At 40.6% G+C, this 15,383-nt stretch overlaps 1 protein-coding gene across 1 annotated transcript in view; it reads right to left on the reverse strand.

Annotated features, from left to right (window-relative positions):
* Positions 1-224: 224 nt before the first annotated feature.
* LOC138043515 (uncharacterized) overlaps positions 225-15,383 on the reverse strand; it is a 24,062-nt gene continuing 8,903 nt past the window's right edge. Inside the window, exons 3-6 of the mRNA XM_068889824.1 lie at positions 13,406-13,880; positions 11,460-11,819; positions 11,035-11,385; positions 225-1,211 (exon numbers count right to left, since the gene is read on the reverse strand). Of these exons, the coding sequence (XP_068745925.1) occupies positions 1,023-1,211; positions 11,035-11,385; positions 11,460-11,819; positions 13,406-13,880 (1,375 nt within the window). The 3' untranslated portion in view covers positions 225-1,022. The remainder of the gene's footprint in view (positions 1,212-11,034; positions 11,386-11,459; positions 11,820-13,405; positions 13,881-15,383) is intronic.

Here is a 15,383-nt window from a genome sequence, read left to right on the forward strand (position 1 = left end):
GGATGGTTAGCGCTAAACAGTGTTAAATACCATTGAAACGTATGGGTTTTGACACCTCTTGACCAAAGGTTAGCCCTAAGGTAACAAGGCTTCGAGCAAGCGGCTCCTGGTAAGACCTGGTAATTATTTCTCGTATTTAACTTAGCGCTTAATATTTCTTGGCAAAGTTGGGCTGTCGAAACTTAAGTCACCGACTACAGTCGTTCTCAGTACAACAAGTCAAATCAAATCAAAAGAAATCATCTTTATTCAAAGTATTTGAAGAATACAGAAAAAAAAAAGAAAAAATAAACACAAATATAGGTTATATTGCAAACAGCTCCTTACTTTTCAATAAGTAAACAATGCTCTCGGAAGATCACTCTTCATCTATGCATCACCACGCCTTTATACTTTGGACAGTATTACAAAACAAATTTACTCTATGTACCCCCTCTATATATTAGACGAATCCACTCTTATCAACGATTTGAACCATTCTTCTGAATGGTCAAATGAGGTGGATTTACTTATTTAGTTTTTTTATATGCCCAAGATTGATGCACAACATTGCACAGAGCAGAGAGGGCAGAACCTCACCTAATTACGCAGATATTTTACATGGCTAAAGATTACCTATAAAGTCGGAGAAATCCATGTCAAAAAGTACTTCTAATTCACATTTGGCAGAAAACTCAGGCATTCTAGTCCAATCGCTACCTCCACTTAAAAATGAAGCGAATCCAATAAAAAAAACCGCAGCAAAATTCTCATCTTCGGCGTAACACGTTTTTCGATTTGGTAAATGACTGGTTCCTAAGATTATAACCCGAGTGGTTTTGTGCCTCATCATTTCTGAGAGTGTTGAATACAAAAAAGAAGCTGGCGAAGAAAAACTGAAATGGCTTCCCTTTTTACGTGGCTAAGCTTCGCCAGTTGAAACAAGGATACATATTCTTCGTAGACACGATATCAAGATATACTATTGCAATTTATAATGAAGAGAATCAGTTCACACGTAGTCTCACTCACTTGCCCTAGTTTTAATCGCTTTCACCAGGAATTCCCTCACAAGCTTTTATTGCAATAGCCATGCCTGTGAGGGTAGTGTTGCAGGCCGTTCCAGTGGGGATGACCCCACATGTTCCAAGGTAGAGATTGTCATAGCCCCATACTTTTGATTGGGTGTCTACCACACTGTCTTTTTCACTTGTTCCCATGCGGCAGGTGCCCTATGAAAGAAATAACAGAAATTATTATCTTTCTAATTCAAACCTGTATTGATGTCAAAAATTGCCAGGAGATTTTCGGCCAATCAAGAAGGGGGAGCCATTTTAAGCAAATACCAAATGAATGAAAATGAAGCCCGATTTGAATGAAAGAACCAAATATTTAAATTAACAACAGAAACTACAACAATCTTTTATTTTATAATTTATTAAATGCCATGTAATGAATTGATGACAAATATAGATGTAATTAATAAAAAAGACTATAGAGAATATGTACACTGCGCGCGGTCAAAGCTAACGAGCAGTAGCTTTCGAGTCACGATAAACATAAATACAGAGTCCAAGATATTACAATTAAAATAATTGAAATATAATGGACATACAAATTAAGTTAGAGCGATAAATAGAATACATACCAAGTACCGGCATTACAGAATGATAAAAAATGACTGACGTACTAACATGCATTATTACTACCGTACATTTACGTGTATTTAAAAATTAGACCAGTAGCCCGTAAGGGCTACGAGTCAATAGCCCATGAGGCGAAGCCGAATGGGCTATTGACCTGTGGCCCTTGAGGGCGAAGGGTCTAATTGTTTTAGTATCACCCAACTAGTCGGACAGACAAGGCAATAATAAAGTTAGCAAATGCAGGTTGAAGAAATGTTTATTTAGGAATAAAACGAAAGAAAGCGTCACGCTTTTCGCTACTCGAGGACTATTACTAATAGTCCTTTAGTAGCGTAGCCAATCAAAATGCAGGATTTGCATTAGTCCACTAGTTGGTTGATACCCAATTAAATATAGTGTACTATACAATATCTATTCAACTATAGGATATAATAGACATATTATGTAAAACAAAGCAGTCAAAAATACCGAGAAGGGATCATTAGAAACCATGTCCAGGTGCCTGCGTCAATATGTATTCGAAAATCCCTGCACGCATGTATTCCCGCATTGAGACAGTCAAATTCAATTCACCTGCTTTTCCTTAGTCGTCTGCTATGTTCAGGCTTCATGTTCGTTCAATGTGTTAACAGCCTGCATGCACCCGTATGTAAAACGAGGCTTGAAACATTACAAACGATAATCTGTCAGTGATGAAATAACACTTCGAATCTATAGACTTCGCAAACAACAAAGCTTACTGCAATATTTAAAAACGTTACCATGAGCACGCAGTGCCGGGCTATGAGTGTGCTATAACCAATCTAAAATACATATATATTTTACTTCAAGTAATATAGGATACAAATGATACCGGAGTCGTGGGTGAATTATTTAACTGAAAAGGAACTATCCGTTTAGAAGGACAAGAACTGAGTTTAGCAGCGAAAAGGTTTCCATTTGCTCGAGAAAGCGGTCAGACAGTTACTACTAAGTGCTACTTGTCATTCAATTTGAATCATAGAATTAAACTTGCTCAACTTCTGAGATGCAAAAAGACTCTCCAGCTAGTTTACGGGAATGAAGATGAAATCTTGAAAGTAAAAGAACAAGATCAATGGCTGTGCTATCGAAACGTCAGTCCCTACTAACATTCCTTCCTCAGAACTACCGTTCACCCATTTCATCGGGGTATTTACCTCCTTGGTTCAAACCACTTACTATTAATTCAGTTCTCAACAAAAAATCATGGTTCGTGGCACCTTCGATGTAAAAACTTGAAATGGAATCTTAAATCTAACGAGCTCGTGGCAGAGGAATATTTTGAAATGAAATTTTGATACATTCTTCGCTTCTTGTCGAGGTGTTTTTCCAGTTTGGCAACACTTGGCGCGATCATAACGGCATATGAGCCAATTAGACAGCTAGAAACACAGTATCAATGAAAAGGTATGGTAAATACATCCGTTCGTGTCTACTGGTTTGGAGAACAAAATAATTGTCTCAATGTGTCTTTCAAGTTGCTTGTCTCACTTCTTTTATATTCCAAAAGTACAAAATTGGATTTAAAGTTGAGTTGAACAACATTAAAGTTAATGTGACATACAATGCAAGGAAAAAAGTTAACGACTGTCTTGTTTGAATTTCTCGATACGCGAAAGGCGAGACAACCGCATACGGAAAATTACAAAAAACTGATGCCAATTGCAGCCACATTGCAGTTGCCACTGTCTTTCTGTATCGTGCAATATTCATCGGAATCCTTCGATTCGCTTGTTCCTGAGCTTGTTTTTGTGCTTGAGTTTGATGACGACGCAGTCAGAAAAATCGTGGTGTAACAATAGATGGCTGTTGTCAGACTAAGAAGTGTACCCGCAGCTATGCAAATTTCCCAGGCATTGTGGCTGTAAAACCCAAGTAAGACACTTCCGATACCTAGACAGACCCAGAAGGCGATAACAAACATACATACTCGCCTTAGGGTCACGACTTGTCTGTACCTGAGACCCAATAACAAAGCCAGAAGTCTGTCCACGCTTATGGCAGCCATTGTCCATAACGATACTGGAAACGAAGTGGTGCCTCCTATCACATGAGCAATGTAGAAATTGTGACAAATCTGCCACCTTTCCAGCACCATGGAGATCCAGTAAATAATCATAGTTATTTCTACGATGCCAACACAGAGATCGCTTGCCACCAAATTTCGAAGCAAAACTTTAGAGGGCGAGTGAAGCGAGGTTTCCTTGTTAAGGGCGATCAGGATAAGAGTATTTTCCGTAACTGTAGTAATGGCAAGAACAGCTTTGATGACTGATAAACATATCAGTTGGTTATGTAAACCTCTAGTTAACTCTTCCAAGCAAAATACGCTAGCATTAAATGTTGTCAGAGTCATTCTCATGCGGCAATCACTCCGGAACGCTGACGCCGGCTTACGTCAGGTTGGCAATTTCTTTGGCGTATTATCTCTCTTTTGGGTAATTAAAAAAAAAAGGTTAAAGTTATAAGATTAAAAGTTTTGGCCGTGTTATCGTCCGAAGAGATAAATGCAGAGGGTGTGGTAAGGAAGCAGAAAATGTGGTGTTAACTGTTTACAATCAACGATCTTTCTCTGCGAAATCACTTGAAGATGCGACAGATGTTCAAGAAGAAGGGATAATATAATGTGTACCTGTCAAGTTTAGAAAGGTTGTTAGTAATATACACACTCCTTATTGAACCAAAAAACGACACTGTTTGCTCTAAAAAAGTTCGCCTTTTATAATGGGCACAGTAAATAAGAAAAGATTTTGTAGAACTGAGATCAACAAATCGCATCATTTCGCCATCGTCAAATGTTAAAGAAATTGGATCATTCGTAGCAGCTGCGCACAACTCTCTATATAAAGTATGACCCACCAGATGACCAAAAAGCACTTAACATGAGTTGAGTTGAAATATAATTTAGGTGTGAAATAATATGAATTGGCAGGCAAGAATGAAAGTGAAAAACGACAAACAAATGTATATATCCATTGGGGCGAAAGTTCTTCTTTATTTTCTTTCCATGATAGCGTTGAAGGCACGCTCTGATTGCTATTCACCTCCGAGCAACTCGAGATGGATTTACGTACAAAAATATTGTAATCGCTGCAAGACAAAACGTGTTTAAATCATCTTTTTGTGGTATATTTGTGACCGTTGTGATATATACTAAAACAAGTATTCACCTCAGTGGTGAATAGTTGGCTAATGGGCTAATTGTGGATATTTACCTCACCATTCCGCAGCTCGGTAAATATCCACAAGCCACCTCCACTTCGGTGAATAGTTGTTAATACATCATATTCGTATTCTCAGTATTGGACTGCAACTAGCTCGTAATGGAGGCTAATGCGAGCTAATATATTTAAAAGTAGGTGCATTTGAAAAGATTCTCCCGCATGCATTAGCCTCCATTGCAAGCTACAATTGTAGTTCCAGTCCAACGCTGAGAATACGAATATGGTCTATGACACCTTTATTTTGCGGATATACTTGCTGCTAATAATATATTTAGATTTGACAATGATGGCATTAAGTAATGGAAACATCATGATATTGTAGCTAACAAATTGTAGTCCTTCCTTGTTTTAAGATTGAATGCCAATCTTTTACATGCAGAACATAATTCATTATTCTTAAACGACCGAGGATTTTCCATGCATTCTGAAAATTCTAAATTCAGGTATCTGGTAACTTTTTTTTTTTCTACAGCAGGAAGAATTCATTGTTACACATTTTTAAATTCACAATGCTATCGTTCAGAAACTAGCAGAAAGCTTCCCCGCTGACTGTTGACAGTCAATTATGGGTGGGAATTAGTTGCATATGAGGCAGCTGTTAAAAGAAATGGTATAACCATTCGTTCTGAGTAAGTGTTAACTCTAAAAACGTTTTTACGTTAGAACGTTAGGGCTTGAAAAGGAAAGCCCCGGAGTTGGAAAAATGGAACAGGTATTTTCCTCCTGTCACAAATCGCCTTCTCCAGCGCGTTTGCAAGATGGAAGAGTATTCGTCGCAAAGGTCATTGGAGGGAGAACCACGTTATGATCCAGTAACTACATCGTGTATTCTTTAAGTAGTTAACAGTGTATATCACTCTTAAGTTTATCAAGGGAAGCGGACCGAGCTGTCTCAGTTTTTTCTGTGGAATAGCGGAGATCATACACTTGAATAATGTCATTTGCAATACATTAATTCCATGCTAGAACCACACTAAAACGTGACGAGGGCCGGTCTATTTTGCGAAGAGTCGGTTTATGAGCATTACGAGAGACATTTACGAGTCAATCCTTTATCAATAAGTATTACCGGTTGCCCCAGGTTCAAATCCCATTTTGACCTCTAGTTTGGATTTGTTTCCGATTGTCCCAGATTCAACTCTACCACGCTTTGTAAATAGCCAACTGGTTTCCTCCTGCCAGTTGAGATTCTTAATCATGTCTCTGTTAAGTTTGAGTTGTTTCTTTCAGATAATTTATCAAAAAGTGGGGTGCCTGTATGGGCCTATATGAGCCTATATGAGCCTATATGGACTCGTACCGGTACCATGTAGCCTGGTACTACCTGTCACATGGTCGGGTGGTCGGTGACTAAACTGGCCCCCCACACCTGTCTAACCAGTCAGGTGGAGGAGGGTGCGTGGACACCCAGCAGAACTAAAAACAAAATTTGTCAAAGGGCGGATGAGCTCCAAGGAGCCAACGGCTATCCACACCCGGAGAGGAGATGGGCACCATCGAAGTCCCTTGCCCTTTGAAACACAATGATACTGGATCAACAGAATACTATCATACCGGATAGGAGCCCGGATTAAAAATGGCCGCGCTTGCCACTGAGGGTGATCAGGGCGGCAGTGATAAGTTAGCTACTGATTGCCGTCTGCATCAGAATCTTGTTAAGAAGTGCTTTACAGTGGGTACGTGGAATGTTAGAACTCTTGGATTAGCGGGGATGCGGTGGACTGGAGTTGGTGAAACAAAGCTAGATAACGGAGACAAGATTTCGTGGAGTGGAAAACCAAAGAGATACGAAGGAGGAGTGGGATTTCTCGTGAAGAAAAACACCACCAGATTATTCCTTGAGTGCAACTCTATATCTAACAGGATAATTCAGATTAGAATTGCTACGCAACGCCATGCACAATCTCAATATTATCCAGATCTATGCACCGACATCATCATCCACAGAAGAAGAAATTGAGTCCTTCTACGACGAACTAGAGGAAGCTATTGACAACTCAAACAAAAGAGACTATCTGATAGTGATTAGGGACTAGAATGCACAGATCGGCGGTAACCCCGTGCCAAATTGGAAAGGTGTCGTAGGCGGGTATAGTATGAGAGCAACCAATGAAAGAGGAGAGAAAGCATTAGAGTTTGCAGAAAGGCACAAGTTAGTGATTGCTATATTTATAACTCAGTATTTAAACACAAACGACTCAAATATGGTAACTTGGCATGCTCCAAACGGCCAGAGCTATCAAATTGATTTCATAATGTTTAGCAACAAATTAAAATCTTGCATACAAATGAAGGGTACCAGACAGAACCTTTCCTGGAGCAGATGTTGGGAGTGACCATGATTTGGTGATGATGAGGATAAAAAGCATACTATTGAAAAAGCGTAAAGAAAAAGCAGGGTATCATCAAGTACGACGTTGAATAGCTGAAAGCGATGTGAATGAACAAACAGACCAATTTAAAGAAGTCTTGAATCAAGCTGCGGCAACAGTCATTGGTAAAAAGAAGACCGCAAAGAAGCCATGGATCACGACCGACATGTTAGATAAATGTGACAACCGAAGGAAACTGACAGGAAAAAGAAAAATGAGTGATGAAGACATGAAAAAGTATAAAGAGGCAAACAAAGCTGTTAAGAAAGAGATAAAAACGTGAAAGAAAGGTGGATCAAGGAGAAATGCGAAATTATTGAGAATAATCTTCATAGAAACCCAAAGCAAGTCTACGAGACGGGCAAAAAGCTTTCTGAAGACAAGAAAAGAAACGCAACAACTATCATTGAATGCAGGGATGGGAAGATGTTAAATCACGTTGAAGAGGTTCTAAGGAGATGGAACGAGTATTGTGAGGAGCTGTACAATTATCAAACTGATAAGGATGACACAATACTGGACCTCTTGAAGAGTGCAGCAGCTCCAAATGAAACAGTTCCGCCGATTATTAAGGCAGAGGTCAGAGAAGCTGTGAGAAGTCTAAAAGACAACAAATCCCCTGGGGTGGATAACATTCAAGGAGAGCTACTGAAGTCTGGTGGAGAGGAAGTCATAGAGATACCGCAGGATATTTGCAACAAAATTCTAAAAACGGGAATTTGGACCGAAGACTGGACAACTTCAATAATGACTCCAATCCCAAAGAAGGTATCGTTTAAGTGTGCTGACCATAGAACAATTGCACTTATCAGTCATGCTAGCAAAGGAATGTTAAAGATCCTTCAAAAGAGAATTGTACCAACTGTGGAGTTTCTGTTGGATGATTGCCATGCAGGTTTTAGAGCAGAAAGGGGTACCTAGGAGCAAGTAACCAATCTCAGAATATTGTGCGAAAAAGTACATCAAACACTTGAATTTCGTTGACTACAGAAAAGCATTTGGTAGGGTATAGCATGATGCTATATGGGCAGTTCTGAGTAAAATATGGGATAGATGAGAACATTATGAGAGCACTTGAGCACCTTTATATGAAGTCAACAAGCAAATTGAGGATCGGAGCAAAATTTAGCGAGAAGTTCCTATGTGGCGCTGGGGTGAGACAAGGGTGTGTTTTGTCGCCAAGTCTTTTTAATGTCTTTTTGGAGGGGATTATAAGCAGATCAGTCGAAGAGTCCACAGCTGGCGTTTGTGTTCAAGGTCTGCTGGTGAATAACCTCGATTCTCTGATGACTTTGCTTTAACCACAGACAACAGCAGCGATTTACAGGACCTTGCCAATAGACTGAACACAGAGTCGACGAGATTCGGAATGGAGATAAGTGCAGAGAAGACTAAGACCCTTGTAGTATGTAAAACGCCTGAAATATTAAGGCCACCTGTTAAGTTGTCTGAGAAGCAGTTGGAGCAAGTCAAACAGTTTAAGTGTTTGGGCTGTAATATGCCTGATACAGGTAGATCGACAAATGATGCAAAAATACGAGCAGCAAAGGACATGTCGTCTTTAATCACAATGGATAAATTGTGGAAAAGCCAAAACATTAGCTTCGGAGCGAAACGGAGATTGTTACGATCGATTGTGATTTCTGTTTTACTTTACGGATGCGAATCCTGGACATATAGCAAAGAGATTTTAAAGAAGATCAATGCATTCGAATTTAAGTACTATAGAAGACTACTGGGCATCTCTTAGAGGGATAGACGCACAAACGAGTCAGTGAAACAACAGGTGGAAGGCTTAGCTGGAGTGAAGAAACCCCTAATATAAATTGCGCAGGAAAGGAAAATGAAATTCTTCGGCCACGTCACAAGACATCCCAATGAGCTTAGGTTGGCTAACACCATCATGTATGGACGAGTCCCTGGAAACAGAGGGCGTGGTGGGCCAAGGAGAAGTTGGGTAATGGACATCTGTGAGTGGACACGCAGTAAGCCATCGCAAGCTATCAGACTCGTTGAGATGAGAGAATTAAGAAAAATCCAGATTCAGAGTGCGTCTACTGATCCTGAGATATCTTTGGCGTAAAAGAAGAAGGGGTGCCTGTAAACTAGCTTGATAGCTAAGTGCACTTCCACTATAAACAAAGAATTTACTAACTAACTAACTAACTAACTAACTAACTTACTTACTTATTACCGCGTTTCATAAAAACCAAATGTTTCTCTCTACCATTCATGATCACCGACGCACCCCAAACACTGTTTCTCTTCAAACTAACCTCTTCATCAGTTAACTTACTACGCGCCAGAAAAGCTTAGAATCATTTTGAGTAAGATACAAAAAACTCTTTTAAACGCACGAGACTCAGTGTTTACTCCATAAAACTTTAGCTTTTATAATGAGTACAGTGAATCAAAAAAAAAAAAAACAGGTGGAGAATTGTTTTAAAACAAGGAGAGCCCATTGCTCTCATGCCAAAATTAAAGGATTTTCCCATCAGCAGAGAGCAGAAATCACTACCTTGTTACAACAATTCATTAAAAAGGGAGATTTTGCAGGCCTGTCATGCTACAAACTCCAAAACAATCATTGCAAAACTTCTTTCTCTTGTTTACTGCGGAATTACACTATAATTAGTGACTTTGTTACCGAGACCGCGCAAACCAAACCTTCCCTCCATTTTCTCGTCGTTCATCCTCTACACTTCCATTCTGAGAGAGCCTAATTCTTTCTCTTTCGTTCAGTCTTATAGTTCTAATCAACAAAGGAATAAATAACTTTTACTAACCGAGAAGGGCGTCGCTGTATTTTGTAGCCTGTGCTTTATCTAGTTCAATAGCGAAGCCCGAGGGCCATTAAGTAAGGCCGTAAGTAAGGCCCGAGAAAATGAAGCCATGGTAACAATAACAGGCAAGCTGTTCCTTACGGCCCTATAATTTCTTCGTAGCGTGTACTATGTTAGTACTACGATAATTAACAAGTAGACCCGTAGCGCACCGCAAAGGCAACGGGTTGATAGCCCATGAGCCGAAGCCGAATGGGCTATTGACGTGTGGCCTTTGAGGGCCAAGGGTCTAATAGGCCTTTTGCAACTAACGATCACATGGTACAAAATCCGCCATGCTGGAGGGCAAGCTCATTATTATTCTCCCACTGGAACATTAAAACAAAGAGACCTGAACCAGTCAACCTTGACTTGTCTTTGTTTTAATGTCCCATTGGGGGAATAATAATGAGCTTGCCCTCCAGCATGGCGCATTTTGTACCATGTGATCGTTAGTTGCAAAAGGCCTATTGTTTTAGTACCACCCAACTAGTAGGACAGAAAAGGCTATAATAAAGTTAGGAAATGCAGGTTGAGGAAATAATAGTCATCTATTAGCGTAGCCAATTAAAATGCGGGATTTGCATTAGTCCACTAGTTGGGTGATACTAATGGTATTTATATAGTGCCGTTCGCCGGACGCATTTTAAGAACCGTTAAGTTTCTCAATTGACAGATGAATATCCAAAATTGATCATGTTATTACAGTGACTCTGTCTAATCACGAACACGAACAGCGAACAGCGTGATCGAGCAATTCGAATTCCAAGACGTTACAGGGAACTTGCATTAGCCAAAACGCTGAGAAATAAATTGGTTTTGGCTAATTTCATTTGTGAAAACAAATGAGGCGCTGGGATTTTGTGCTATTCGTTCAGTGTAACAAAATCGCAGCCGTCCAGTAACCGTTTTGACGATCAACTGAAAAGTGTCGTAACAATGACAGGAACCAACAAGTGAAGTGACTTACAGTAAAATGCAAATCTAATCCCGGCTTCTGAAAAGATGGCTCGGCTCCTGGAAGGAAGCCCCCAAGGCTTCTAGCAGCGACCAGCATGTCTTCCATCATTGAGTGAGCATTGTCGCTATCTTTCTTGCTCAGGTTCACCTTGAAGGTCGGTTGAGGCAACCCAAACGTGTCCTTGTTATCATCTTTGGTGCTAAACTCAACGCAGTTGTCAAAACACGGTTGCATTATTCCGAACCATCTCAAGTCGACAATGAGGCGCGTATCCACGTTCGGGGCCACACCCCCATAAGAGAAGGCATCACGGTGCACTTGACAGTGCCAGGGACGGCTTTCAGACACTGGAATCCAACACTGAAAGAGAGCATGAACTTTAGGCCCTTTACATACCATACTGAACAGAAATGAATGGCTCATGAGTGGTGTACCTGTGGTTGTGGGTCAGTGGTCGGAATTGGTATGGGATCATCCGGGTGACTTTCTCGGTATTTTGCCACCATTTCTCTCCATTCCGGATTTTCCATAATGCCGTCTACGATTTTCTGAAGCAATACAACTTGACAGAAGGCCAATGGTTGGTAACAGAGGTAATGACCCAAGGCAGTTGGCCTAATCTCCGAGTTGAATAGGATTTGAGGTGTGAGGATGGCCCCTGCTGCTATAACAAATGTCTTCGCTTTTACTCGGTAGCTACTCTTGCTTAGGAGGTCTCTAACCTCGGCATAGGTAACCTTTTGGGTTCCATGGCCACTGTCGGTGTAGATCAGTTTAACGCACTGCCACATTTCCTAAAAGTTGAAAAACACAAGAAGCTGCCATTTAGTGTTTATGCACTGGCTTAATCTCGTACCCAGATCTCACTCTGTCACTGGAAATGTGAGATCTGGTAAAGTTCGACAGTACACCATTTTTCATTGGCTACTAATGAAAGGTTGCTGCAATGCAATCTACGCTCCGATTGGCTTATTTCGCAGGGCACTTAGTGAACGTTTTGTTTTCGCAAGTTCATGTGCTGTTTTGAAGAGATGCCAGTTGTGCGGAGGAAAGTTTTGTTTTTTCCGACGCCGGAAAAGCTTTACAGTTGAGGAAAATCATTTTAAAAATTTGCGACGTTTGTGTAAATGGTACCGACGAAAGCCCCACGTACCCTGCCACTCGAATAAAGTTCTGCGTAGCTTGCTACGAGGTACGCAGAAACTAATTAATTCAAGTTGAAGTATGTAATTTATTCAAAACAGTATTTCTCGTTCTTAAAGCGTGACTCGCGAATTAAGTAGTGATCAATTGTGAATTTTACTGTTAGATTAACTTCATTTTTCACGAGATCGTGTCAAGAAGATAGCGCTCGTTGCAGTGGTTAGGTCTAAGCACTTTTTAACATTTTCGCTTTCAATTTACGCTTTGGTTAACTACACTTTTCACGTGATTGTGTGAAGAAAATAGCACTCGTTTACTGATTAAGCCTAAGCGTTCGTTTCAGTGATTCTGCAGTTGTTCCGACAATTAAACAATCTCGACCGTTCAAAAACTATCGCCTGTAGCCCTTCTTTCTGTTTCTGCTTAAGTTTAAGGTTTCCTTGTCCTCTACCCAAAAGAATCTCTTCAAGAATACTCTCGAAATCCATGTTTATTCCGCAAAATCACCCAAAATCACAACAGAGAGTACGAACATGCGCAGTGATAGAAAAGCCCGTATTTCGGGCCTCGCTGGCACTGAGCATGCTCGAAATCGAACTTTACCCGATCTTCCTTCCGTATGATCGTGGGAGATCTGGGTACGAGATTAGCACTGGCTCTAACCCTTGGTCTCCAGCGTTTCAGTACTTGTCTAACATGTCTAAATCACACCTACGTTCAATTTATGAAGGCTTTTCTAGCATGCAGTGTACCGTTGTGAAAACTTCCGTTGTAAATCTCCAAATGCTCTTCGAAAACCCTTCACAAATGATGTTTTAATTCTGGATAAGTTGCAGTAGGCTGCAGTCGCTATAAATTCCTTGCCTTAACCAAATTAAACTTAGTGACTGTTAATTTTTTTCCTTGTCTTGGAACTGCACCGTGGAACTGTTTTAACTGATAAACTCAGTTAAACTATCAAATGGATGGCGTTTCATCCATTCTTCAAAAATTCTTTAATCGAGACATTTTATCGGGGATTACATTGAGCTTTCGATTTCGAAGAGCAAATTTGTTCCTTGACTAAATAGATGCTCTGGAAACCAGATAATTGCATAAAATGGAGTTTTTCTGGATCGCGCTTATTAAAAGCTTCTTAGACTTACAATTTACTTGCAGGAAGGAAGGGCATGAATGAGAGCGCGTCTTCGGTTTCCATCAAGCTGACTGCATTTATTTCTTACGTAAAGTAGGCTACCTTTAAATTAAATCGGTTTCCTTCCTTCAGTGCCTTTAGCATGTCTTCACCAAGCACAGTGTCTGCACCACTCCATGTAATGAACTCCGGAGCGTCCTCACGTCTTACTCCAGCCAGCGGAAGGTACTGTGGTATAGCTTCTTTCTTTTTGAGATGTGGATAGGTGGAGCGTAGAATATCCCTCACAACGGTATTACGGATGAAGTGAGTGACGCCGGAAGGCGCTCCACCTCCGGGCTGATCGATCTTAGTATCGTCAAACATGTTCTGGTTGGTTTTCAGAATAGTTTCAGCCTCCTTGTACATTTCGTCCCATTCTTGATCGGTTAAAAGCGGACTTCGTTCAATTGTCGGGTGTTCCCGTGGAGTGCATGCTGTCCAGTGAGTGGCCATTCCCCCTACAGCATACGTAGCCGCAGCATCAGGTAGATTTTCGTAAGGACTTTGCTCTGGATTCTCATTGTTACCTACAAATCTGAAAAGGAAAGAAGAAAGCCTGGATGGCTACGCAACGTTTTTTATACAGTCGGTGACCAATCACTACGGAGAAATAAATAGTGGTGTTATGCGTATTAACCACACGTATTGTAAGGAGCGTTGGGAGGCTCGAAGGGTTTTGCACACGCGACAATAGTGCGTTTTGAATAAAAAAGAAATACAACACTGTCGATCCTTTCATTAAGGAAGCGTTTTGATATTTGACTTGTAAGGGTGTCTACGAAACCCCAACTGTTGCTATGGCAACTGTATACTATTTTAGACAGATTTTAAGGATCTTTAAGCTACATCGTTCGCTTTTTTCTTGTAGAAAATTTTGGCATCTGAACGTTGAGCTTCGTATTTCATTGTTTGGCGCAGTTACGCCTCATTCGGACCGAATTCTAAAATCATAAGAAGAACTGTAATGAAATTGTCCTTTCTCAAACGTGTAGAATGATTAGATGAAAAGCAACGATGACACCGTAAAACCTTCTATTTTCAAATGTGCTGCGATTCATTCAATCGAAACTTAGGTTGAGTTTGCCATGTGCTTCAAGCTGTAGCGCTGATTATAGTTCTACAGGTATTTGTTGATGAGAGTACAATTAAGTTACAATTTCGTTTCTTTCTGCATCCAATTTAGGCATCTGAGGGATCTTTCGATTCCCTCGATCTGGTGCAAGGGAGTTTGTAATGTCTTGCTTTCTCATTTTTTACATCGTGCAAGAATTTCAGATCAGTGGCTTATCAGCCCGAGTTCTGTGCGTGAACCCACTGACTTCAATACAAATTTGCTGGGTTATCAACAACAAATGTTGTCAATTTCAACGAAATGTACTGCAATATTACTATCTATCAGATACACCAGTTCTATCATGGATCAGGTACCCATGACCCGGAGCCGTCAACTCCCATACTGGGCCTATGTCACGGCGTTTTTACAGACCGATTTATTTTTAGACTGCATTTTCCGAAAAAAAAAAAAAAAAAAAAAAAAAACAATGGCATTCCGGTTCGGTGACCCTATAACGTCAGGTTAGTTTCTTGTAATTGGTCATCGGCCTCCTGTGGGAGTCTCATTCGTGGGAAATTCAATCTAAAAATAAATCGGTCTGTGAAAACGCCGTGACAACAACACAATGGAGATGTAGCCTCCGGGTCATGGGTTACTGCATGGACCCCTAGTACTTTTTCAGATTTCGAAAACCCCATCATTTCTCCTACCAGGAGCCCACCTGCTCCCGCTCTTCAGTCTCGTCCACACCAGCAATTCAGTTTATGAGACACTTGTATGTGGGAAATACATTTGATCGTGTAGATAGCACAACATAGAATAATTGTTGATAATTCGCGGTTACTAGTGGATCAGCAATGCCTTTGTACAACAGAGATAAGGCAGAAACAAGGCGAGTTGCCCGCGGGCCGTTCTCCAGTAGTGGCGGTCACTAAGAGGCAGGAATTTGCCACATTTATGTAAAGAGTCGTCGACAAGAACTTT

Source organism: Montipora capricornis, chromosome 3 (genome assembly GCF_036669925.1).
Source record: "Montipora capricornis isolate CH-2021 chromosome 3, ASM3666992v2, whole genome shotgun sequence".
NCBI classification, from domain to species: Eukaryota; Metazoa; Cnidaria; class Anthozoa; order Scleractinia; family Acroporidae; genus Montipora; species Montipora capricornis.